General features: G+C 36.0%; 2 protein-coding genes across 4 annotated transcripts in view; both read left to right on the top strand.

The window, feature by feature from the left end:
- The window catches only part of LOC139978549 (uncharacterized), a 29,756-nt gene continuing 4,885 nt past the window's right edge, over window positions 1–24,871 (top strand). Inside the window, exons 1-3 of one of the 3 annotated variants that reach the window (XM_071988853.1) lie at window positions 1–1,009; window positions 3,894–3,984; window positions 4,652–6,787. In XM_071988853.1, the coding sequence (XP_071844954.1) occupies window positions 407–1,009; window positions 3,894–3,984; window positions 4,652–5,211 (1,254 nt within the window). In that variant the 5' untranslated portion in view covers window positions 1–406 and the 3' untranslated portion in view covers window positions 5,212–6,787. Of the gene's footprint in view, window positions 1,010–3,893; window positions 3,985–4,651; window positions 6,788–23,142; window positions 24,129–24,871 lie in introns of those variants that run through there. The other 2 variants (XM_071988852.1, XM_071988851.1) reach the window with 2 other exon arrangements.
- LOC139978551 (uncharacterized) lies at window positions 9,214–16,769 on the top strand. Its single transcript, XM_071988854.1, has 3 exons — window positions 9,214–11,563; window positions 12,288–12,378; window positions 13,064–16,769. The coding sequence occupies exons 1-3, from the start codon at window positions 10,928–10,930 to the stop codon at window positions 13,597–13,599; spliced, it is 1,263 nt and encodes a 420-aa protein (XP_071844955.1). The 5' UTR covers window positions 9,214–10,927; the 3' UTR covers window positions 13,600–16,769.

Here is a 24,871-nt window from a genome sequence, read left to right as displayed (position 1 = left end):
AGTGTTATTGGATACACATAAATGCATGTATTTGTTTGAGCTATAGCTATTCCTGACTTCCGTTCATAATGAGCTAGCGGTTACTGATATTTCTTCACTATGTGCTAATAACATTGCTTCATGATATAGTCTGCATTAAGTCACAGTGTACTGACATATGCCTATGTACAGGAGGACGTACTTCTTCCAAGCATCACTTTGCTATTTAATCATTGCAAGGAACTCGCTCCGGCCATAAAAATCAATATAACGCCTTGCCACTACAAGTTTCGCAGTTGGATAAACAAAGTCAACAAGTAAACTTGCGTCAAACATGTCGAGTAGTTATATTATTTCATCTTTTGAGTAATTTCTCAAGAGTTTCATTTTTCTAATTTACTAATGTTGTGGCGTACATGCTTCCATTATGGGTGTTAGTTGCGGATTTCAATTGGAACAATTTTTCTCATCTGATTTCGGTTGGGGTGCTTGTTTTCAAATCAAGTTATCTTTCATCATCTTTGTACTTGTGAATTGTTCATCTCTTGAATCAGTCCATTCGGAATGTGATTTCAATACAACTGTTACTGATTTGAATCACCAGATTGGCCAAGATGCTACAATGAAGTGCAAGCTGCCGGTAAACTTAACTAAATCCAAAACTGCTTGTAGAGAAGAAAACTTAAAACACTTAAAAGACAATATGAAATATGATCGTAGGTTACGCAGTCTAAAAGGTGATTTAGTGTTAACTGTATATAATCTCACTATAAATGATTCTATGATATATCAATGCGGATACGAAGGGCAGGATTTGAAGATACAATGGATCTGTTGCTTCAATTTGACAATTAGTGAAGATAACTCTGAATTGGAGGATGAAGACGAGAAAGAGGAGATAAATGAGGGTGAAGAGGAGACACGGACTACCTCTTTTATAATGACGACAGGACCTACGACAAGGGACTCTACAATAGAACCTCTAACTGGTGAATTGCACTGCGCATTGACAAATCAAGCTACATATCAGGTAAGTTGTAACATTCAAGAAAAATCAACCCTAGCTATGACCTTTATCTTGAGGTTTGTGATGCTCACATATTTCAGCTAACAATAGTCGTGTTACCAATATAGGATACAGATATTTATGACACTGCGTACTCGGAAACAATGGGCTATGTTGGGTAAGCTCTATCATTAACAATCTAGTTGTGTGGAATACATTTTACCAAAGCAAGAATATCATTTTAAGAATATCATTTCCCGTACCGACCTCCTCTCCCATCCCTAAGTAGCCTTATTTTCTGCTTAAATATCATGCACTGATCAGCATATTTCTATTATAGTTGTTTTTTAACTTTAAAGAAATAAGAAAAAGTGACATCAAATCTCATAATTAACATTTGCCTTTACATAGGAAGCGTGTTGGATTATTTCAACCGTGAACTCATACATCATTTGCTCTAATCCAGTTCAGGTAATAGGTGTTATAATTTAAACGCTAGTATTACGACATGATCAATTGCGAAAAACATTGAAAAGAGATGAAAAGATTGAACATCATTTGCAAGATGAATGTGTTGATGGATGTTAATTTTCACGACTGTAATGAGCAACACAACTGGTCTTTTGTTTAGTCATTATTAAATATTTGAAAAGTGTTGGTAGACGTTCATCAACTTATTAAAGACGTTTGACTAAAATTTAAAATATATACATACCTGTAAATCTGAAATTTATCTCCATAGAAAAGAAAAATTACAATATTTTATTTTATTACAATATTTCAGCAGTTGATAGGCTTGTTGATGAGTGATTGTTAATATACATACGCCGGCCGGTTATTGTAAAAGAGAAAACATGCCAATACGGATATTCGTGGGAGAGGGCTTTTTAAGTTATTTGGTAAAAACAATTCAAGTCGATAAGAATAAAGACAACTCTGAGTATTCATGTAGCTAATACGTGGACGAACGAGGGCTAGTGACGGTTTGCTTGAATGCTGGGACAACAATTCAAATAATATAACCGAACTTTTCACTTTCTGTCAACGAGAAAAAAATGAATGATTTAAAGATATAGGGAAGTCTGTCACTAAAGAAAGCGCATTTATCCAATTCCGTTAAATTACCTACGTTTTTCTGTTGCTGGGATTTTCTCTAATATACGGCTAACTGTCGTTACTATAGCAGATTTTGATCTTAATACATTAATTGTATTATTTCCAGTACAGCAAATACCGATATAATGATCCTACTTGTGTTCCTTATTGCATTTGGGGGCAGTAGCCAACTCGTTTCATAGGTTAGTTAGTCGTAAGTTAATCCGTGCGAGAACCTCGCCGAACAAAAGAGGCAACGTGCGTTCGATTGCGCACTTTTTGCACGTTTAAAAAAATATATACTTTGATGTTTCCTTACCGTAAATCACACCTTTGGAGGTTCATCACAATAATGCACAAATGTGCAATTCTGACATGACCCCGGCCGTATTAAAGAATTTGGATATTATATTTCAAATCAATCAATATAATTTTATACTGCCGCTTTCCCACGCTGTAATTATTTAAATCTGAATGTTCTTCACAGATAGACAATTCGAAGGCATCTCGAAGAATTCCACCGGGATGTGAACTGAGGTGTATGAGGCTAGGCTATTTCTGGTGGGGTGGGTAGGGTGGGGAAGGTACTGACAATGAGGAGAAAAGTATAGTAGAGACGAGCGGCTTCAGATATGTTTTGGTGCTCCTAGTAATGTTTAGAGTTCAGATAAACCAGTCAGAAAGAGGAGTTATTCTGAAGTACTTTGTAATGTAAATATCACTGTTACGTGATGGGTATTATGAGCCAAAAGCCTCTGGAACTTGTAACATGGGGGATGGGGGGGGGGGGGCAGTCAGGGGGCAAGCTTGAAATTGGTGGAATAGGCTGTACACAAATAGTGTAAGCGTATAGGTCGTGTAGTCATGTTTCGACAAGAATCATTCGCAGCGTAGTGACTAATGAAAAGGTAATTTGAAATGGTTTTGGGACTTTCACATCAATAATAAACCGGTACAAATGTTATTTTAATTTCTGCCTCAAGAGATCCAGAAGAAGGCTTTGCAGTAGTACAGAATAGCAAGGAAGCAGGTTGCAAAGATATTCTCGAAAGTGGCTATTATTCTGTTTTAGTTTTACAGTCACTTTGTGTCATGTATTCTATTTGTTAACATTTACGACCAGACTAGAGCAAAATGAGCAAAGCGGCCTTGTTATAGCATTTGGAGTGTTTCATCGAACCCTGCATAAATAAGTTATAATCAGAACGTGCATACTCAAACTATTTTCTGCTTGCTGTTGCTGTCAATAGAAAAGATCTTCGATCGCCATTTAAGGCTTAGCCGCAACGGAGGTTTCGTTTCATCTTAATAAATGTTTATTAACATGTAACGGAGCTTTATTAATTATGGTTTATGATATTGCCGCTAATGTTCGCGAGATATCGCAAGTCCTTTGTAGTCATTGTTATGTAGAAACCTGGGTTCAAAAAATGGCGCTATAAGCTGACCGTGCACCATTCAGTAACTTGACTACTTGACAGAAACGGAAACGAGACGAAAATAAAATAATAAAACCGGCTATGAACTTCTTTCGTTGGTAACTGTAATGTATTATTTTTACAGCGTAGGATAATATATGGACAGCTGGCTGATGTGTTTTATATCATTTCAATATCCTAACCTATTAGAACTGTTTCTAACCTTTCTTGTGCATTTTGTTTCTTCCTTTTGATAAGCGTCTTTTCCACTTGTGTGTGTTTATATATTTATAGTGCAACATGATCATGGAGAAAGAAAATTCAAGGCTGAGAAAGTTAAATGATAAATAAATTGAAGATGATTTAGATTTACAACGTGGACGCTTTATTTACAGATGAGATGTACCGAAGCTAACACATTGGAATACTATCACCCGAACTTAACAGAAAACTGTAACCGTACCAAACTTACATCAGGCAAAATGGGTATTTGTTTTTCTTTCTTATCTTTTCTGTCCTTTCCTTTTCTTACAATTAATATTTTCCTATTGGTGTGATGGTTATAAAGGCTAGTAACTTGATCAACGGGCATCTGATACTAATCTTAGTACCCATCTTACCCAGCCCTCCATCAAACTGGTTTTACAATGTTACTTACTCGTAATTGCTCCAGGAAATGTCGGTACAATAATGAGCCTAGCTTTATCCTTTAACATTTTGTATTTCAAGTTGGCACTTCTTATTTAAGAAAATATTAAATTACAAGCTGCATTGACAGGTATATACTACCATATCTACCAAACGGAGTCAAAATTGAAAAGACTAGTTTAATGTTGCTTTATTAAACTATTGATATGTGTGCAATTGAAGTTCCTTACTTAGAGCCACAAATTGTGGATGGCTCTGATATTGCAACATTTGTTTACGGTACCTTAAATGGTATTGTCTTATGGTTATCGGATATCTTGGGAATGATGTATATAGTCTGTCGACAGATAGCTATTTAGCCTATGTACACAACGATGTATATGCCTGCAAACGATAGTAAGATTTATAGATAATAGTTTCTACCATCAGAAGTATTTGCCTCATTAATATACAGACCATTGTAAACTGCTTTTCCTTTTATTTAACTTTTTCTTTTTTTCAACAGTAAAACCTTTATTGGTTATCACCTTTAGTTACAAAAACGAAAACTGTGACGTAATTTGCATCACATCCGATGACCTTTGTAAAATAACTTTGCAGGTTTACAAAACAGATTTGACTCTCCTTTTCGTCATCTGTCCTATCGCAATGTTTGTATTGTCTTTCATTTTTGGAGTTTCATGCTACCTGCTCAAACTAAGTAGAAAGACTTCGACAAATGAACATTCATCCACATACGACAGTACCATATACAAAACCCCGCTAGGTGAGTATGACGAAGTGAAGATGGATATAACCTCATCATCCACATACGACAGTACCATATACAAAACCCCGCTAGATGAGTATGACGAAGTGAAGATGGATATAACCTCATCATCCACATACGACAGTACCAAATACAAAACCCCGCTAGATGAGTATGACGAAGTGACAATGGATATAACCTCATCATCCACATACGACAGTACCAAATACAAAACCCCGCTAGATGAGTATGACGAAGTGACGATGGATATAACCTCATCATCCACATACGACAGTACCATATACAAAACCCACTAGATGAGTATGAGGAAGTGACGATGGATATAACCTCATCATCCACATACGACAGTACCAAATACAAAACCCACTAGATGAGTATGACGAAGTGACGATGGATATAACCTCATCATCCACATACGACAGTACCAAATACAAAACCCCGCTAGATGAGTATGACGAAGTGACGATGGATATAACCTCATCATCCACATACGACAGTACCAAATACAAAACCCCGCTAGATGAGTATGACGAAGTGACGATGGATATAACCTCATCATCCACATACGACAGTACCATATACAAAACCCCGCTAGATGAGTATGACGAAGTGACAATGGATATAACCTCATCAAACTCAAATCTTGACTTAGGGGGTAAATTCACTACAGTTTCACTTAAACTAAACAAGGAAGCTTTGGATACGCTCGATGAATATACCGAGGTTGAAGAAGACAAAGACATGTCCAATTATACCAAGCAGAAGATACTAATGCAAAACTTGAAGACAGTTGTGTGTCCGAGAAAACAGCCACTAACAGTCATGCACGAGAAAACAATAGTTGAAGCTATTTACCATTCCGCTGAATAGTTATGCAAATACCCTGACGTGATCGAGTAGTGACATGAATTTAATCACATAGGCCTATGTTATGGAAATACAGGCCACGCGTCACAAAATCTGAATTTTTGAAAAACTTTCTTGTTTTAACATGAAGTTACATGTGCTTAATGCTGATTTTTTTAAAGAAGTATACAGCGTCATAAGAGACCACAGCAGCATTGATGTTCTGTTATGTCTGATTTGCTCGTTAGAAGCTGGACAGCATTTTCCTTGTGCCCATTACTCGGTTTCTCGAATATAGAGAATTCAACACTTTCCTACATTTGGGATACATCAACGCCTTGCAATTGCTGAATCGAAGACTAGGGCAAGTTCAATACCGGCGTCGCAGAGGTCAACTTTTATGTATTTCTTCTTTCAATGATCCAAACAATGTCAGCACAAACGCAGCTACATATCCCTGTGTAATCGACATGTGTAATTCCTGTGCTAGTCTATTAGCACAGATTATGATTCATCATCTTTTACTTCAATTTTTCTTGAAAACTGTTTTCAATACGTCAGTTTTCAAGTACAATTCATGCGGCATGTAATCTAGTGCGAGACATTCCATGGATTGAGTAAATCTCATCCCAGATTTGATATGATCCATTTAGCGTCAACTACCGAGGCAAATATCACATGGAAAGTCTTATCAAAAACATGTTGCATTCCATCCACGTCAGTTCAACATTTAATCCGTATTTGACATTTTACCGTTAAAAGGATTAACATTTTTATTTCCTGCACGAGTTTCATGTTATTTTAAAATGAGTGAAAGCTAAGAATAAACAGTGAAAGCTCGCCTATAACATGCTTAAGCATAAAGTTTCAAGCCAATCGGTCTAGTGACTGGTAGAGTTTACGCCATCCATTTCAGAGAGAAGGGTGCGAAAATCTCAAAGAAAAAAAACCAAGAGAGGAAATGAGGATCAAAAACAGGAAAACGCAAAGAAAAGAGAAAGGGGAGAGAGAAGGGGGCAAAGAGGTGGAGTTAGAGGGGGAGATAAAGGAAAGAGAAAAGGGATAGAGGGTGAGGAAAGAAAAAGAATGTGGAAAAAGAGAGAAGGGAGACAGAGAGAAGGGAACGAAAGTCCCAAAGAAAAAAAAAACCATGGGAGGAAATGAGGATCAAAAACAGGAAAAAAACGGAAAGAAATGGGAGAGAGAGGGGGAGGGAGGGAGGGAGGTGGAGGTAGAGGGGGAGAGGAAAGAAAAGAGAAAAGAGAGAGAAGGGGGAAAGGAGAGAAAGAGATAAGGGAGACAGAGAGAAGGGAACGAAAATCCCAAAAAAAGAAAAAACCCAAGAGAGTAAATGAGGATAAGAAACAGGAAAATAACGGAAAGAAAAGGGAGAGAGAGGGGTAGGCAGGGGTGGAGGTAGAGGAGGGTGGAAAGAAAAGAGAAAAGGGAAAGAGGGGGAGGAAAGAAAAAAGAAGGGGGAAAAGGAGAGAAAGCGAGAAGGGCGACAGAGAGAAGGGAACGAATATCCCAAAGAAAAGAAAAAACCCAAGAGAGGAAATGGAATCAAGAACAGGGAAAAAACGGAAAGAAAAAAGGAGACGGAGGGGGAGAGGGAGGGGAGAGGTTGAGAAAAAGGTTGAGGGGAGAGAGGAAATAAAATAGAAAAAGGAGAGAGGGGAGGAAAGAAAAAGAAGGGGGAATAGGAGAGAAAGAGATAAGGGAGACATAGAGAAGGGAACGAAAATCCCAAAGAAAAGAAGAAACCGAAAAGAGGAAATGAGGGTAAAGCTGGAAGAAAATGGAAAGAAAGAAAACAGGGAGAGGGAGGGTGTGAGATTGTGGGGAAGAGAGAGGGGGGAGAGGAAAGAAAAGAGAATAGGGAAATAGGGGGAGAGGGAGAAAGGGAGAGAAGGGAGACAGAGAGAAGAAGAAAGAATCGAAGAAACCCAAGACAGGACCAAATACAGGAGAGAAAAGAGAAAATGGAGATAGAGAGAAGGGGAAGAAAAAGAAGAAGAGGAAGAGGAGGTGAAGAAGTGAAATAAGTGAAGAAAGAAAAATAGGTGGAAATGAATGGAATTGGAAAGTGTGAATCAAGGAGGAAAATGAAGTGGAAAGATAAATGAATGACAATGCACAGAATAGGAGACAGATATAAAGTAAGGAGTAAAGAGCCAGAGTGTTGGAATCAAAGCTTTATTTAGGAAACGCAACTTTGTACCTGGAATAGATTGAATACATTTAGGCTTAAATATTTTAAGCAGTGTTAAATATCTAAACAAACATTAAATATTGCGAAATTGATAAGCTTCCTCCCGTCTTCCTCCCCTATCTGAAATGCACAATTTAAAAAAAAGGATCTCTTTATTTTCAACTTTCTTTGATATCGTACATAATAAAAAATATTTTGATGTATTTATAACAAAAGTCTGTCTACTTACTCTTAGTAATGAAAAGAAGCTCCATAGACATACAGACAAACTTTAGGAGTGAAGACAATTATACACATTACCCCAAATTAAAAGCAATTGTACTTCTCAACCATCTAAACCTCAAAAATGATCTATTGGACATAAATAGAAAAGGTGCTCTAAAATTTCAATTTCAGAGCTACAAATAGAACAGAACAGACGGAATAGGAGGAACAGACGGAACAGACGGAAAAGATAATCATGCAGCTATATCATATGCAGGAAACGAACTGAAAATATTAAATCTTAAGCTCACTGACTGTAGTCAACGAAAATAATAATAAATAGACTTCCAATTAAATTCATGACGTGGATACCATTCCTCCCATTTACTTATGGCCCTTAAGTGAGGAACGCTATTCGTAATATAAGATATGTATACAAAATGTGTGGCTCTGGTTTGTAAAGAGAATTTCAACAGTAGGCGTTCATTTATATTTAAGTCATGCTTTTTACCTAAATTAACATTCCATGCCATAGGAATTGCAGAAATGATGACCCAGTAATACAGTAAAAGGAAAATAAATTTTGAACATTATGGTTAATAACAACATTTTGATATGACAAAATGTGACCATGATCGGTGAGACAATCACCAATATAATGCACCTTATTTTCTTTCAAAAAATCAAAATAAACAATTATACTTTACCAATTCTAATGCAAATTTTATTGAATACAAATTTAACTGGCTAGCAAAATCCCCTTCAAGTACTGAGATACTCAAAATAGCCCAAGAATCACATACTTGACGGATAAAGCAATTGAAAGTGATAATATTAAAATATTTAAGTTAGAGTATTTAAGCTGCCAAAATGGCTTTTTGAGAGATCCAGATTTGAAATTTGTATTTTTGTAAAACCATAATATATAGTATTGATACTTGCTTGGTCTTCATCAGCAATTAGTATTTCCTCCAGAAATTTCTTTTGGAATGGAATATTGCCTTGTTCAATGGGCTATATATTGTGTACTGCTCTGGTTGTTCACGTATTACCTAAGAAAGCTAATGTCAGTAAAATATTCAAAATCTTAACATACAAATTAATGCTGTTGTGTACGTTAGTGCAATTGAAGAAAATATGAAAGTGTACATGTATATATTTGTTTCTCTTTGAGGAAATTTTGCCAACCAAGCCCACCTTGAATAAGAAGGCTGGCTTCGCCCCTGAGTGAGGCCATACTCTCCCTACAAGGGCATTAACCATGGACCTGCACCAGTATCTTAAGTGCGGGCCCGTGGACCTCACCTACGAGTTGCTACGCTGAATATTCTCTATTTGTTTCTCTTTGAGGAATTTTTTCCAACCATTCCCACCTTGAATAAGAAGGCTGGCTTCTATGACGGGCCCTCAGTCTCAAATCGTATGGAATCGATTTTTATACCGATTTAAATCGACATATATAGATACCAATTTCCCTCAACATATACCAGTTTCCAGCAGCTTAAATTGACTTCTACCGATTTAAATCGACATATACCAGTTTAATTCGACATAGGCTTCGTCGCTGAGTGTCTGTATTACTTTGTATTTGCTACCTGTTTCTCTATGATTTTATTATCTAGCGCCATCTATTTTTTTCTGACTGGTTTTGTAAACTTTTTCAAAATTCCGGCTACTTTTACTACAATCATGAGACTTTTTCGTACACATTTTATCTCTGTCCTCAAAAATTCGACTTTTCAAAAGTTTCGACTTTTTACATAGAAATATTTATATTATCTTCTTCGTTCGACGATGTTATTACGAAAGTTATTCTATACTTTGGACATGTCGACTTATGATCTCAGAGTTTTGGTTCGTCATACCGAATGTTCGACCTGCTATCCCACATTGAGATATTTTCGTGAAATTTCGATTAATTTCTTTGACTCGAATTTCGACGTTCAACCTCAAAATGTAGAGTATTATTATAATTCGAGTTGGCGTTTTCGAAAGTTTTAAATTCGCACTTCTCGATGTCGAAATTGTCACTTTGAACGTCGAAAAGTTCACATGAACTGAAAAGAATCTTTGTTTCCTCGAGCTTTATATTCGACAGAATATGTCGATAAATTAAGCTAACATTTATCCAAACTTGAAGGTAGGAACATATTCCTGTGTCATCGCGACTTTTGAAAAGTGTGGGTAGGGTTGGCACTCTGTTCCCAACTGTGTGGTTAACACGCAAAGCAGTTTACGCAGAACGTCAACGACTGAGTTCCTCTACCGATGGTTATTTGTCCCGAATACGATATATACATACACACGACCTACCATCTTGAAAATATCAAAATGAAACTAGTAAGTGTTATTGGATACACATAAATGCATGTATTTGTTTGAGCTATAGCTATTCCTGACTTCCGTTCATAATGAGCTAGCGGTTACTGATATTTCTTCACTATGTGCTAATAACATTGCTTCCTGATATAGTCTGCATTAAGTAACAGTGTACTGATATATGCACATGTACAGGAGGAAGTAATTCTCCAATACCTCACCTTGCTATTTAATCATTGCAAGGAACTCGCTCCGGCCATAAACATCAATATAGCGCCTTGCCGCTACAAGTTTCGCAGTTGGATAAACAAAGTCAACAAGTAAACTTGCGTCAAACATGTCGAGTATAGTTAGTTATACCATGTTTTGAGTAATTTCTCAGGAGTTTCATCTTTCTAAATGACTAATGGTATGGCGTACATGCTACCATTATGGGTGTTAGTTGCGGATTTCAATTGGAACAATTTTTCTCATCTGATTTCGGTTGGGGTGCTTGTTTTCAAATCAAGTTATCTTTCTTCATCTTTTTACTTGTGATTTGTTCATCTCTTGAATCAGTCCATTCGGAATGTGATTTCAATACAACTGTTACTGATTACAAGATTGGGGAAAATGCTACAATGAAGTGCAAGCTGCCGGTAAACTTAACTAAATCCAAAACTGCTTGTAGAGGAGATGACTTAAAACACTTAACAGACAATATGAAATATAATCGTAGCTTACGCAGTCGAAAGGGTCATTTAGTGTTAACTGTATATAATATCACTATAAATGATTCTATGATATATCAATGCGGATACCAAGGGCAGGATTTGAAGATTCAATGGATCTGTTGCTTCAGTTTGACAATCAGTGAAGATAACTCTGAATTGGAGGAGGAAGAGGAGATAAATGAGGATGAAGAGGAGACAGAGGGACCTACGACAAGGGACTCTACAATAGAATCTCTAACTGAATCTTCGAATTCACTGATAAATGAATCAATTACGACAACAAATATGGTTACTAGTGAGAAATCAACCAAAGGTGAATTCCTCTGTGCATTGACAAATCAAGCTACATATCAGGTAAGTTATAACATTCAAGAAAAAGCAACCCTAGCTATGACCTTTATCTTGATGTTTGTGATGATCACATATTTCAGCTAACAATAGTCGTGTTACCAATAGGAGAAATATTACACTGTATACAAGACGTGATTACTATCTAACCAATCTGTAACATCATACGTCGCTGGGAGATGAACTCTCATTTTTGTTTTACTCATTATGAAATTAAGAAGTGTTGATACTGGACACAATTCTAGTATTATATGAGATAAAGATCAGACATTTATCAAAAATAAAAGAACCACACAAATTCTACCTCAGTTTATGAATGATGCTACACAAACCAATGAAGAAAGATGAGTTTGTATGAGGGAGAGGAACACTAGAAAGGAAAGGAGGAGGAAATAATAAAAACGACGTCGGATGATACAAATGTATTCACTTCATTGAAAGAAGCAATTGCGACAACATATATTGTTACTAATAAGAATCAAACAGATGTGAATTACACTGCGTCTTCGGAAATAATAGGCTATGTTGGGTTAGCTCTATCATTAACTATCTAGTTGTGTGGAATTAATTTTACCAAAGCAAGAATATCATTTTAAGAATATCATTTCCCGTACCGACCTCCTCTTCCAGTGCAACATGATCATGGAGAAAGAATATTCAAGGCTGAGAAAGTTAATGATAAATAAATTGAAGATGATTTAGATTTACAAAATGGACGCTTTATTTACAGATGAGATGTACCGAAGCCAACACATTGGAATACTATCACCCGAACTTAACAGAAAACTGTAACCGTACCAAACTTACATCAGGCAAAATGGGTATTTGTTCTTCTTTCTTATCTTTTCTGTCCTTTCCTTTTCTTACAATTAATATTTTCCTATTGGTGTGATGGTGATAAAGGCTAGTAACTTGATCAACGGGCATCTGATACTAATCTTAGTACCCATCTTACCCAGCCCTCCCTCAAACTGGTTTTACAATGTTACTTACTCGTAATTGCTCCAGGAAATGTCGGTACAATAATGAGCCTAGCTTCTTCCTTCAACATTTTGTATTTCAAGTTGGCACTTCTTATTTAAGAAAATATTAAATTACAAGCTGCATTGACAGGTATATACTACCATATCTACCAAACGGAGTCAAAATTGACAAGACTAGTTTAACGATGTTAGACTAGTTTCATGATGTTTTATTAAACTATTGATATGTGTGCAATTGAAGTTCCTTACTTAGAGCCACAAATTGTGGATGGCTCTGATATTGCAACATTTGTATACGGTACCTTAAATGGTATTGTCTTATGGTTATCGGATATCTTGGAAATGATGTATATGGTCTGTCGACAGATAGCTGTATAGCCTATGTACACAACGATGTATATGCCTGCAATCGATAGTAAGATTTATAGATAATAGTTTCTACCATAACAAGTATTTGCCTCATGAATATACAGACCATTGTAAACTGCTTTTCCTTTATTTAACTTTTTCTTTTTTTCAACAGTAAAACCTTTATTGGTCATCACCTTTAGTTACGAAAGTGAAAACTGTGACGTAATTTGCATCACATCCGATGACCTTTGTAAAATAACTTTGCAGGTTTACAAAACAGATTTGACTCTCCTTTTCGTCATCTGTCCTATCGCAATGTTTGTATTGTCTTTCATTTTTGGAGTTTCATGCTACCTGCTCAAACTAAGTAGAAAGACTACGACAGATGAACATTCATCCGCATACGACAGTACCATATACAAAACCCCGCTAGATGAGTATGACGAAGTGACGATGGATATAACCTTATCAAACTCAAATCTTGACTTAGGGGGTAAATTCACTACAGTTCCACTTAAACTAAACAAGGAAGCTTTGGATACGCTCGATGAATATACCGAGGTTGAAGTAGACAAAGACATGTCAAATTATACCAACCAGAAGATACTAATGCAAAACTTGAAGACAGTTGTGTGTCCGAGAAAACAGCCACTAACAGTCTTGCACGAGAAAACAATAGTTGAAGCTATTTACCATTCCGCTAAATAGTTATGCAAATACCCTGACGTGATCGAGCAGTGACATGATTTTTATCACATAGGCCTATGTTATGGAAATACAGGCCACGCGTCACAAAATCTAAATTTTTGAAAACTTTCTTGTTTTTACATTGAGCTACAAGTGCAGTTTACTGATTTTTGTAAGAAGTATACAGTGTCATAAGAGACCACAGCAGCATTGATGTTCTGTTATGTCTGTTTTGCTCGTTAGAAGCTGAACAGCATTTTCCTTGTGCCCATTACTCGGTTTTTCGATTATAGAAAATTCAACACTTTCCTACATTTGGGATACATCAACGCCTTGTAATTGCTGAATCAAAGACGAGGGCAAGTTCAATACCGGCATCGCAAAGGTCAACTTTTATGTATTTCTCCTTTCAATGATCCAAACAATGTCAGCACAAACGCAGCTACATATCCCTGCGTAATCGACATGTGTAATTCTTTTGCTAGTCTATTAGCACAGATTATGATTCATCATCTTTTACTTCAATTTTCTTGGAAACTAATCAATTAGTCAGTTTTCAAGTACAGTTCATGCGACATGTAATCTAGTGCGAGACATTCCATGATGGAGCAAATCTCATCCCAGATTTGATATGATCCATTTATCGTCAACCACTGAGGCAAATATCACATGGAAAGTCGTACCAAAAACATTTTGCATTCCATCCACGTCAGTTCAACATTTAATCCGTATTTGACATTTTACCGTTTAAAAGGATTAACATTTTTATTTCCTGCACGAGTTTCATGTTATTTTAAAATGAGTGAAAGCTAAGAATAAACAGTGAAAGCTCGCCTTTAACATGCTTAAGCATACAGTTTCAAGCCCATCGGTCTAGTGGCTGGTAGAGTTTACGCTATCCATTTCTATTTTTCAGAATATTTGGCTTACAATCTTAATATGGTGCAAGTGACATTTGTTTCGACTTATTAGAATGCCTGCTATGACGTAGCTAGGGGTGGGCAAAGTGGTCGATTTGTCCACTTTGGGAACATTGTGGGGGAAATTTGTGGGCGCACTACAAAATAGGAATAAAAAGGAAATTGGAAAGAAAAAAAGGAAAGGATAGAAAAGAAAAAAAGCGAGAGAGAGGGAAGGGAGACAGAGAGAAGAAGAATAAAAGAAAGAAAAGGAGAAACAGAAGAAAGGATCAAAACCTTGAAAGAAAATAGAATAGGGAGAAAGAGAAGAAGAAGAGGAAGAGGAAGTAGAAGAGGTAGAGGTAGAGGAAAAATGACAATGGCTGTAGGGAAGGGAAGGGAGAGGGAAGAGAAGAGGAGGTGAAGAAGTGCAATAAGTGAAGAAAGAAAAAAAGGTGGAAGTGAATGGAATGGGAGGGTGTGAATCAAGGAGGAAAATGTAGTGGAAATGTAATGAATGGCTATGATACAGAGACAGAGACAGAGACAGAAAGGAAAGTAAGGAGTAAAGAGCCAGGGTGTTGGAGTCAATGCTTTATTTAGAAAACGTAAATTTGTACCTGGAATAGGTTGATTTTTTTTTAGGCTTAAGCATTTCCAGCGGTGTTTAGTATCTAAATAAACATTAAATATTGCGAAAAGCCTCCTTCCCCGCACCCCTCCTCCTATCTCAAATCTCTGGAATACATCATTTATCATATTTTAACTTCGAAAGTAATTTGTTTTTTTCATCTCATATTTCATATCTTTATTTTTAACTTCTACATTTCTTTGATACCGTCCATAATAACAATTATATTGATGTATTTACAACAAAAGTCTGCCTACTTACTCTTAGTAGTGAACAGAAGCTCCATAGACATACAGACAAACTTTAGGAGTGAACAAGATTACAAAGAAAATTACACAATACCGCAAATTAAAAGCAACTTCTCAACCATTTCAAGGGTTAAACCTCAAAAATGATCTTTTATTATTGGACATGAATAGAAAAGTTGCTATTAAGTTTCAATTTCAGAGCTACAAAAAGAACAGAGTGGAGAGTCATTTACCTTAATACGGAATAGATAATCATTTGGGCCTATAATCCTATGCAGGAAACGAACTGAAAACATTAAAGCTTAGGCTCACTGACTGTAATAAACGGAAATAATGAAAATAGACTTCCAATTAAATTCATGACGTGGATACCTTTCCTCCCACTTACTTATGGCCCTTAAGTGAGGAACGTTATTCGTAATATAAGATATGTACACAAAATGTGTGGCTCTGGTTTGTAGAGAGAATTTCAACAGTAGGCGTTCATTTATATTTAAGTCATGCTATTTACCTAAGTTAACCTAATTCCACGACCTCGGAATTGCAGAAATGATGACCTAGTAATATAGTGAAAGGAAAATAGATTTTGAACATTATACTTAATATTTTTTTTTTTTGATATGACAAAATGTGACCATGATCGGTGAAAAAATCACCAATATAATGCACCTTATTTTCTTTCAAAACATCGACATAAACAATACTTTACAAATAATTATATTTAATACAAATTTAGCTGGCTAGCAAAATCCCCTTCAGGTACTGAGATATCCAAAAGAGCCCAAGAATCACATACTTGACGGATAAAGCAATTGGAAGTGATAATATTAAAATATTTAAGCTAGAGTATTTAAGCTGCCAAAATGGCTTCTTGAGATATTCCAGATTTGAAATTTGTATTTCATGTAAAACCATAATATATAGTATTGATACTTGCTTGGTCTTCACCAGCAATTAGTATTTCCTCCAGAAATTTCTTTTGGAATGGAATATTGCCTTGTTCAATGAGCTATAGCTCGTGTACTGCACTGGTTTTTCACGTATTAATTTAAGAAAGCTAATGTCAGTAAAATAATCAAAATCTTAACATACAAATTAATGTTGTTATGTACGTTAGTGCACTTGAAGAAAATATGAAAGTGTACATGTATATATTTGTTTCTCTTTGAGGAAATTTTTCCAACCATGCCCACCTTGAATAAGAAGGCTGGCTTCGCTCCTGATTGAGGCCATACTTTCCCTGCAAGGGCATTAACCATGGACCCACAAGAAGCTTATGTGCGGGCCCGTGGACCTCACCCACGAGTTGTTACACGCTGAATATTCTCTATTTGTTTCTCTTTGAGGATTTTTTTTCCAACCATTCTCACCTTGAATAAGAAGGCTGGCTTGTATGACCGGCAATCAGTCTCAAATCGTGGGGAATCGACTTATACCGATTTAAATCGACATATATATATATATATATATATATATATATATATATATATATATATATATATATATATATATATATATATATATATATATATATATATATATAGGAATAACGGAAAAACTGTTAAACAACTATGCTGCATTTAGAGAAAGGCAGGATCTCGAGAGAGGTTTTTGCAGAGCTTTCGAGCAAAACTAGCTCTTCTTCAGTGCATGATCACCGAAAGTGACAAGGAGTAGCAGGAATTGAAACTGTTTTATAGAGAAGATGTCGGCATGGTTGTAAAGGCAAAGCGACTTACTGATTTCTGCTGAATTGAGCAGAAGTTTTAGAAATTCGGATTATTTTAATCCGCGTCGGATTATTTTAATCCGATTCCGTCGTAATTGTAAAGGAATTGTTTTGGTTTATCTGGGACGGCAAATCGTTTCTGATGTTTAAACCGAATGGTGCCGTGGTCTTTAGGTTTAGTTCCCAGAAATTTTCTTTCGCTTTCCTAGATTTATCTGTCCAAGAATCGTTCTGGTCAATGGCAATAACACGCAAATTCTCAATTGAATGATTTTGGAGATTGAAGTGATTTGCAACAGGTTGGTAGATCTTTTTTGTTTTGATCGCCGATCTATGTTGTGTCATTCTCATTCTAAGAGTGTTTTTTGACTCTCCAATGTATTGTAAGTTACAAATATTGCAGTAGATGAGATAAATGACATTTTTGGATTGGCAGTTAATTTTGTGCCGAATTTGGAACGTGCGTTTGGTTTGGTTGCTCTGAAAGGCCCCGGTCGAATCGACAAGTAAGCACGTTTTGCAATTTTGTGTACAGGGCGATGATCCTGTAGTTTCTGTTTTGCTTTCCCCTAATGGGGTGTCATCCCGAAAGGATGCCCGAACTAAGATATCCCGTAGGTTGCTGGGTCTTTTAAAAGCGATGACAGGTAATTCTGGGAATACTGATTTCAGGCGTTCGGTGCCTTGAAGTAGGTGAAAATTCTTCTGAATGATATTAGCCAGTGGTGGGAGACCAGGGTGGAATTCAGTAACCAATGGTACCCTTTTGGAACTGGTTTGACGAGTTTTGTACGTCAATGTTTCGGTACGGGGTTTGCTTTTAGCCTTTTTGATGGCATTTTCAATAGTACCCCGAAAATACTGTCTGTTTAGGAGGTGTTGTGACAGTTCTTTAGTGCGTGAATCAAAATCGACTTCAGAGGAGCAAATGCGTCGAATGCGCAACGCTTGACTGTACGGAATATTTCTGGTACAGTGACGTGGATGGCAACTGCTCGGTAAGAGGTAGTTGTGCCTGTTCGTGGGTTTATTGAACAAATCTGTTTTGAGTGAACCATTTTGCAGGGTCACGGTGGTGTCCAAAAAGTGAACGCCATGTCCAGAAAAATCAGCAGTGAATTTGATAGTGTGATGAAACGAGTTTATGTCATCAATGAAGAGTTTTAGATTTGCCTCACCATGGGTCCATATCATAAAGATATCGTCAATGTAACGTAACCACGTGTGTGGTTTCAAGTTTTGTCGAGATAAAAATTCTTTCTCGAGGTTTCCCATAAAGATGTTGGCAAAAGACGGTGCCATTTTGGTACCCATAGCGGTGCCATGAATTTGGAGGTAGTGTTTGTTGCCAAATACCAGATTATTGTTGGTCAAGATAAGTTGCATTAATTCGGCCAATTCTTTCTTCGTGGGGGTTTTGCCACGTTTCGGTTTGAATGCTTTTGTGCAGGCCGAAATGCCCTCTTCGTTAGGGATATTTGTGTATAACGAAGACACATCCAAGGTAACTAACAGAGAAGATAGGGGAAGATTTTTTATTTCCCCAATTTTCCGGATGAAATCCGTAGTGTCCTGCACATAGGACGGTAGGGCCGAAACGAGAGGTTGGATGAGGAGATCCACGAATTTGGAAATTTTTTCAGTCGCTGTGCCATTACCCGATATTATGGGCCTCCCGGGATTGCCTTCTTTGTGAATTTTAGGCAGAAAATAAAAGCGACCAGGTTTTGGGTCGTTTTCCAGGAGGTTTTGTCCTAACTTTCGGTCAATGGAACCGTTAGAGACTATCTTTTGGATGACTCTTTTCACGTTTTGTGTGATTTCTTGAGTAGGATCAGAATCTAGAAGTTTGTAGTGTTGAGGGTTGCCGAGTAGTCTGTTGGCTTCCTCTCTGTAGAATTGTTTGCCCATAGCGACAATTGCAGAACCCTTGTCGGCTGGCTTGATGACAATGTCATCGCGCTTCCGGAGTTCATGAATGGCCTGTCTCTCAGTTTTGTTGAGATTGTCGCGGAAGTCTGGGGCGGAGGTGTGTGTTTTAACATCCTCTTCAATGGCCGAAATAAATGATTCAAGAGGCGCACAATGGGCCTTGGGTGGATTCCACGAGCTTTTTGGCTTGAAATTGGAATGCAAGTCGTTGGTTTGTTGCGTGGGGTTATTGCCATTTTCGTCGGCAAAAAATTCACGGAGACGTAAGCGTCGATAGAACAGATTTAGGTCAAGAGAAAGTTTCTGAGCGTTTACTTGCCGTGGTTTAGGGCAAAAAGTTAGACCTTTGGAGAGTAGGTTGGTTTCTCCTGCCGAGAGTTGGCAATCAATGGTAACAACTGCACTTTTGGTGGTGTTGCATGCGGTCTGTATATCTTTCCGACGGAATCTGCGAGACCTGGTTCTTTTTGAGGTTTCAAGTTGGGTTTCACCAGAAGACTTAACTCTTTGCGGGACATTATCCCTCTTCAATTTGTGACATTGTCTTGAAGCTAGGGTATGTGAGAGGTTCAAGCAAATTTTGGAGATAGAGTCAAGCTTTCTTTCGAACTCGTTCTTGGGGAGTTCTTTTTGCAGTTTTCTGGTTTTGGAATCAATTTGCTGGCTAAGTTCGTGAATAGTTTTGCGACAAATACTTATTTGCACAGCCATTAATTCAAGCTAAGCATTCTTAAGGATTCCTTTCCAATTGGCAAAGCTGTCGCTATCAGAAAGTGGTAAACCAGCACGGACCTTGATTTTAAGTTCTATATATATATATATATATATATATATATATATATATATATATATATATATATATATATATATATATATATATATATATATATATATATATATGGTCAATTCCATGATAAGGTCAACATCATACCAAAAAATTTAAAATCATTGTACATTAAAATTGTATAAGTTTCCAATAAAAAGAATACTTGTAGTTACTAAAAATAATTTTTTCACCACCAAAACGTCATTTGTTTGATTATGGGGTCGGTAATAACAAATGGTTCCCGTAGAAACTAAATTATGAAAAATACAGTGAAATTTCATTTTGTGCAGATTTGTACATAGTAATCATAGGTATCATCAGTGTTTTGGACTAATTATATTTGCTATAGCATAGTACTCACTTATTAGCTTCAATTTTTTTCTACATCAAGGCATTAGACAATAGTGGTGAATTGAAAACACCCTCGATTTACTGTCACGCGAGTCACAAAATTTACTGTTCTTGTTTTTTTTCTCCTTGCCTGCACAATATTTTTTCTCCAAATAATGAATATCAAGTCTTCACATAGATACCAAAAGGATTACTGAATTTTCCTTTCCAGAAGATATTCAAATTTTGCAGAAAATCACCCTTTACGAATGTCACGCGAGTCACGTCACGCGAGTCACGTCAATTCACGATAGTGTTTCTACCTATTAACTGTGTGTTGGACTAATTATGTTTGCTATAGCATAGTGCTCACTTAATAGCTTCAATTTTATTTTGACATCAAGGCATTAGACAATAGTGGTAAATTGAAAACAGTAAACATCCTTGATTTACTGCCACGTGAGTCACAAAATTGACTGTTTTTGTTTTTTTTCTCCTTGCCTGCACAAAAGTTTCACTCCAAATAATTAATTTCAAGTCGTCACATAGATACCAAAAGGATTACTGAATTTTCCTTTTCAGAAGATATTCAAATTTTGCAGAAAATCACCCTTTACGAATGTCACGCGAGTCACGTCATGCGAGTCACGTCAAATCAAGATAGTGTTTCTACCTATTTACTATGTGAAAATTACACGTTTGTTATAGTTTGATGAATGAATCACTGATTGAAGCACTGATTGAAGATATCATATACATACCCCTTTAATATGGCAACTTGAATAAAATGGGCACACATAATGCAACTAATTATAATAATTTTATTTGAAATATCAGAATTTAAAATCATGAATATTTATTCGCAATATAATGCCTATTTTATCACCACATTTGAAAAGTTAGCACATGTCATTGATTTTTTAGTAATATACAAAAACATAATCTATATTTGTATCTGGCCCTGCCATGTGCTATGACTTGACAACCAAAGGTTTTAACTGCTCAATCATTCCCAAAATCATATGAGCGAATGTATCTTCTCAAATATTACACTTTTGGTTTATTCAAATATGATAAATGAGAATGGTAATTTGAATCACATTTTGATAGATCTCTTTCTTCTATGGCTTTCAAATGAGTGACTTCAACAGACTAAATGTTGTTACAAATATTAATTGACAAGATATATTGCCTGAACAACTGTACTACCCGTACAGTATGTTACCTTCTGTCTGCAATCATGAAGGTAACTCTGGGACATTAATATCATCTGGACATTACCAAGGGAAGTACCTTTTGGACACTTTCTAGACCAATGAATGTTATATTTCACTATGCAAGATCTATACCTTCGATTCGTTACTGCATTTGGTCTAGAACTATCCGAAAAGTGAACTTGTCACGCGAGTCACGTTTTCTTGTCACGCGAGTCACAATACATCTTCCTCATTATTTCCATGGGTTACAACATTTTTTCAAAGTTGCATAGCAATTGAGGTAGAGGTGTTTTTCAACTTCGGTATGATTATAAAAATTGATTGGAAAAATTTTAATAAGACATAAGAAATCGAATATATGTGTGTGCATTCTGAATTTTGCTAATAGTAACTGTCACGCGAGTCACGTTTAGTTTTTCGCCAATTTCACCCCCAATACTTGAGGTATAAATATTTTTTCTCTACTGTTGTAAGCATTAAGGCGTTCCTTCACTGCTACATGAATGCTTTCTTCCCAGGTAATTTCTTTATTTGTTTAATGATATCAAATAGAGAGGAATTTTAGTAAAAATGTCACGCGAGTCACTATGGAATTGACCATATATATATATATATATATATATATATATATATATATATATATATATATATATATATATATATATATATATATATATATATATATATATATATATGTATATATCTATATATATATATATATATATATATATATATATATATATATATATATATATATATATATATATATATATATATATATATATATATATATACTAATTTCCCTCAACTTATACCAGTTTCCAGCAGCTTAAATTGACTTCTACCGATTTAAATCGACATATACCAGTTTAATTCGACATAGGCTTCACCGCTGAGTGTCTGTATTACATTGTATTTACTACCTGTTTCTCTGTGATTTTATTATCTAGCGCCATCTAATTTTTTTCTGACTGGTTTTGTAAACTTTTTCATAATTCCGGCTACTTTTACCACAATCATGAGACTTTCTCGTACATATTTGATCTCTGTCCTCAAAAATTCTACTTTCCAAAAGTTTCAACTTTTTACATAGAAATATTTATATTATCGTCTTCGTTCGACGATGTTATTACGAAAGTTATTCTATACTTTGGACATGTCGACTTATGATCTCAGAGTTTTGGTTCGTCATACCGAATGTTCGACCTGCTATCCCACATTGAGATATTTTCGTGAAATTTCGATTAATTTCTTTGACTCGAATTTCGACGTTCAACCTTAAAATGTAGATTATTATTATCTTCCGAGTTGGCGTTTTCGAAAGTTTTAAATTCGCACTTCTCGATGTCGAAATTGTCACTTTGAACGACGAAAAGTTCACATGAACTGAAAAAAATCTTTGTTTACTCGAACTTTTATTCGACGGAATATGTCGATATATGAAGCTAACATTTATCGACATTTGAAGGTAGGAACTTATTCCTGCGTCATCGCGACTTTTGAAAAGTGTGGGTAGGGTGCTTCCCCCTCGGCACTCTGTTCCCAACTGTGTGGTTAACACACAAAGCAGTTTACGCAGAACGTAAACGATCGAGATCCTCTACAGATGGTTATTTGTCCCGCATACGATATATACATACACACGACCTACCATTTTGCATATATCAAAATGAAACTAGTATTAAGTGCTATTGTTACATATAAATGCATGTATTTGTTTTAGCTATAGCTATTCCTGACTTCCGTTCATAATGAGCTAGCGGTTGCTGATATTTCTTACTATGTGCTAATAACATTGCTTCCTGATATAGTCTGCATTAAGTCACAGTGTACTAATATATGCACATGTACAGGAGGAAGTAATTCTCCAATACCTCACCTTGCTATTTAATCATTGCAAGGAACTCGCTCCGGTCATAAACATCAATATAGCGCCTTGCCGCTACAAGTTTCGCAGTTAGATAAACAAAGTCAACAAGTGAACTTACTGCGTCAAACATGTCGAGTAGTTATTCATATCATGTTTTGAGTAATTTGTCAGGATTTTCATCTTTCTAAATGACTAATGGTGTGGCGTACATGCTTCCATTATGGGTGTTAGTTGCGGATTTCACTTGGAACAATTTTTCTCATCTGATTTCGGTTGGGTTGCTTGTTTTCAAATCAAGTTTTCATTCTTCATTTTTGTTCTTGTGATTTGTTCATCTCTTGAATCAGTCCATTCGGAATGTGATTTCAATACAACTGTTACTGATTTGAATTACAATATTGGGCAAAATGCTACAATGAAGTGCAAGCTGCCGGTAAACTTAACTAAATCCAAAACTGATTGTAGAGGAGAAAACTTAAAACGCTTAAAGGACAATATGAAATATGATCGTAGCTTACGCAGTCGAAAGGGTGATTTAGTGTTAACTGTATATAATATCACTATAAATGATTCTATGATATATCAATGCGGATACGAAGGGCAGGATTTGAAGATACAATGGATCTGTTGCTTCAATTTGACAATCAGTGAACTTGATAACTCTGAATTGGAGGAGGAAGAGGAAACACGTACTACCTCTTTTATAATGACGACAGGACATACGACAAGGGACTCTATAATAGAACCTCTAACTGAATCTTCGAATTCACTGATAAATGAATCAATTACGACAACAAATATGGTTACTAGTGAGAAATCAACCAAAGGTGAATTCAACTGCGCATTGAAAAATCAAGCTACATATCAGGTAAGTTGTAACATTCAAGAAAAATCAACCCTAACTATGATCTTTATCTTGATGTTTGTGATGATCACATATTTCAGCTAACAATAGTCGTGTTACCAATAGGAGAACTAGTAAGCTGTATACAAGACGTGATTACTATCTAACAAATCTGTGACATCATACGTCGCTGGGAGATGAACTCTCATTTTTGTTTTACTCATTATGAAATTAAGCAGTGTTGATACTGGACACAATTCTAGTAAAATATAAGATAAAGATCAATATTATTCATGTTCGAAACAAGCACACAAATTCTATCTTCGCTTGTGAATGATGCTGATATAGTTAACCATGCGTGCGACCTAAGTCGGGATATATGATGGATCACTTAGAGCAGGATTTCGTTTTTCGTTGTTTCGGGGATTTTAGATTTGTCTGTTTGTTTCATTCCCTTGTTATATTGATCAATATACTAGTAAAATTTGCAGATGATCAAACCTTTAAATAACCCTTCATAAAGTTTGATACTTGTCTATTTCACTTCAAACCTTAACAAAGGTACGGGGATTGGAAAAGCCTGTTTGAAACTGGTTTCGTAAGAAGCACATAGGAATGAAAGTATCGCTAGACTTTTCACAAATTGGCGGCCGTTGAGGCTGAGCACTCTGTTGGTATTACAATGGAAAAAGGAGGATTATTAAGTGATGTTAAAGCCAAATGTAACTTACTAAATATAATATATATTGCGTATATGTACATATATA

This window comes from Apostichopus japonicus, chromosome 13, assembly GCF_037975245.1.
Source record: "Apostichopus japonicus isolate 1M-3 chromosome 13, ASM3797524v1, whole genome shotgun sequence".
Taxonomy (NCBI): Eukaryota; Metazoa; Echinodermata; class Holothuroidea; order Aspidochirotida; family Stichopodidae; genus Apostichopus; species Apostichopus japonicus.
The sequence above is the reverse complement of the archived record's forward strand: the minus strand, read 5'-3'. Positions and strand labels throughout refer to the sequence as shown.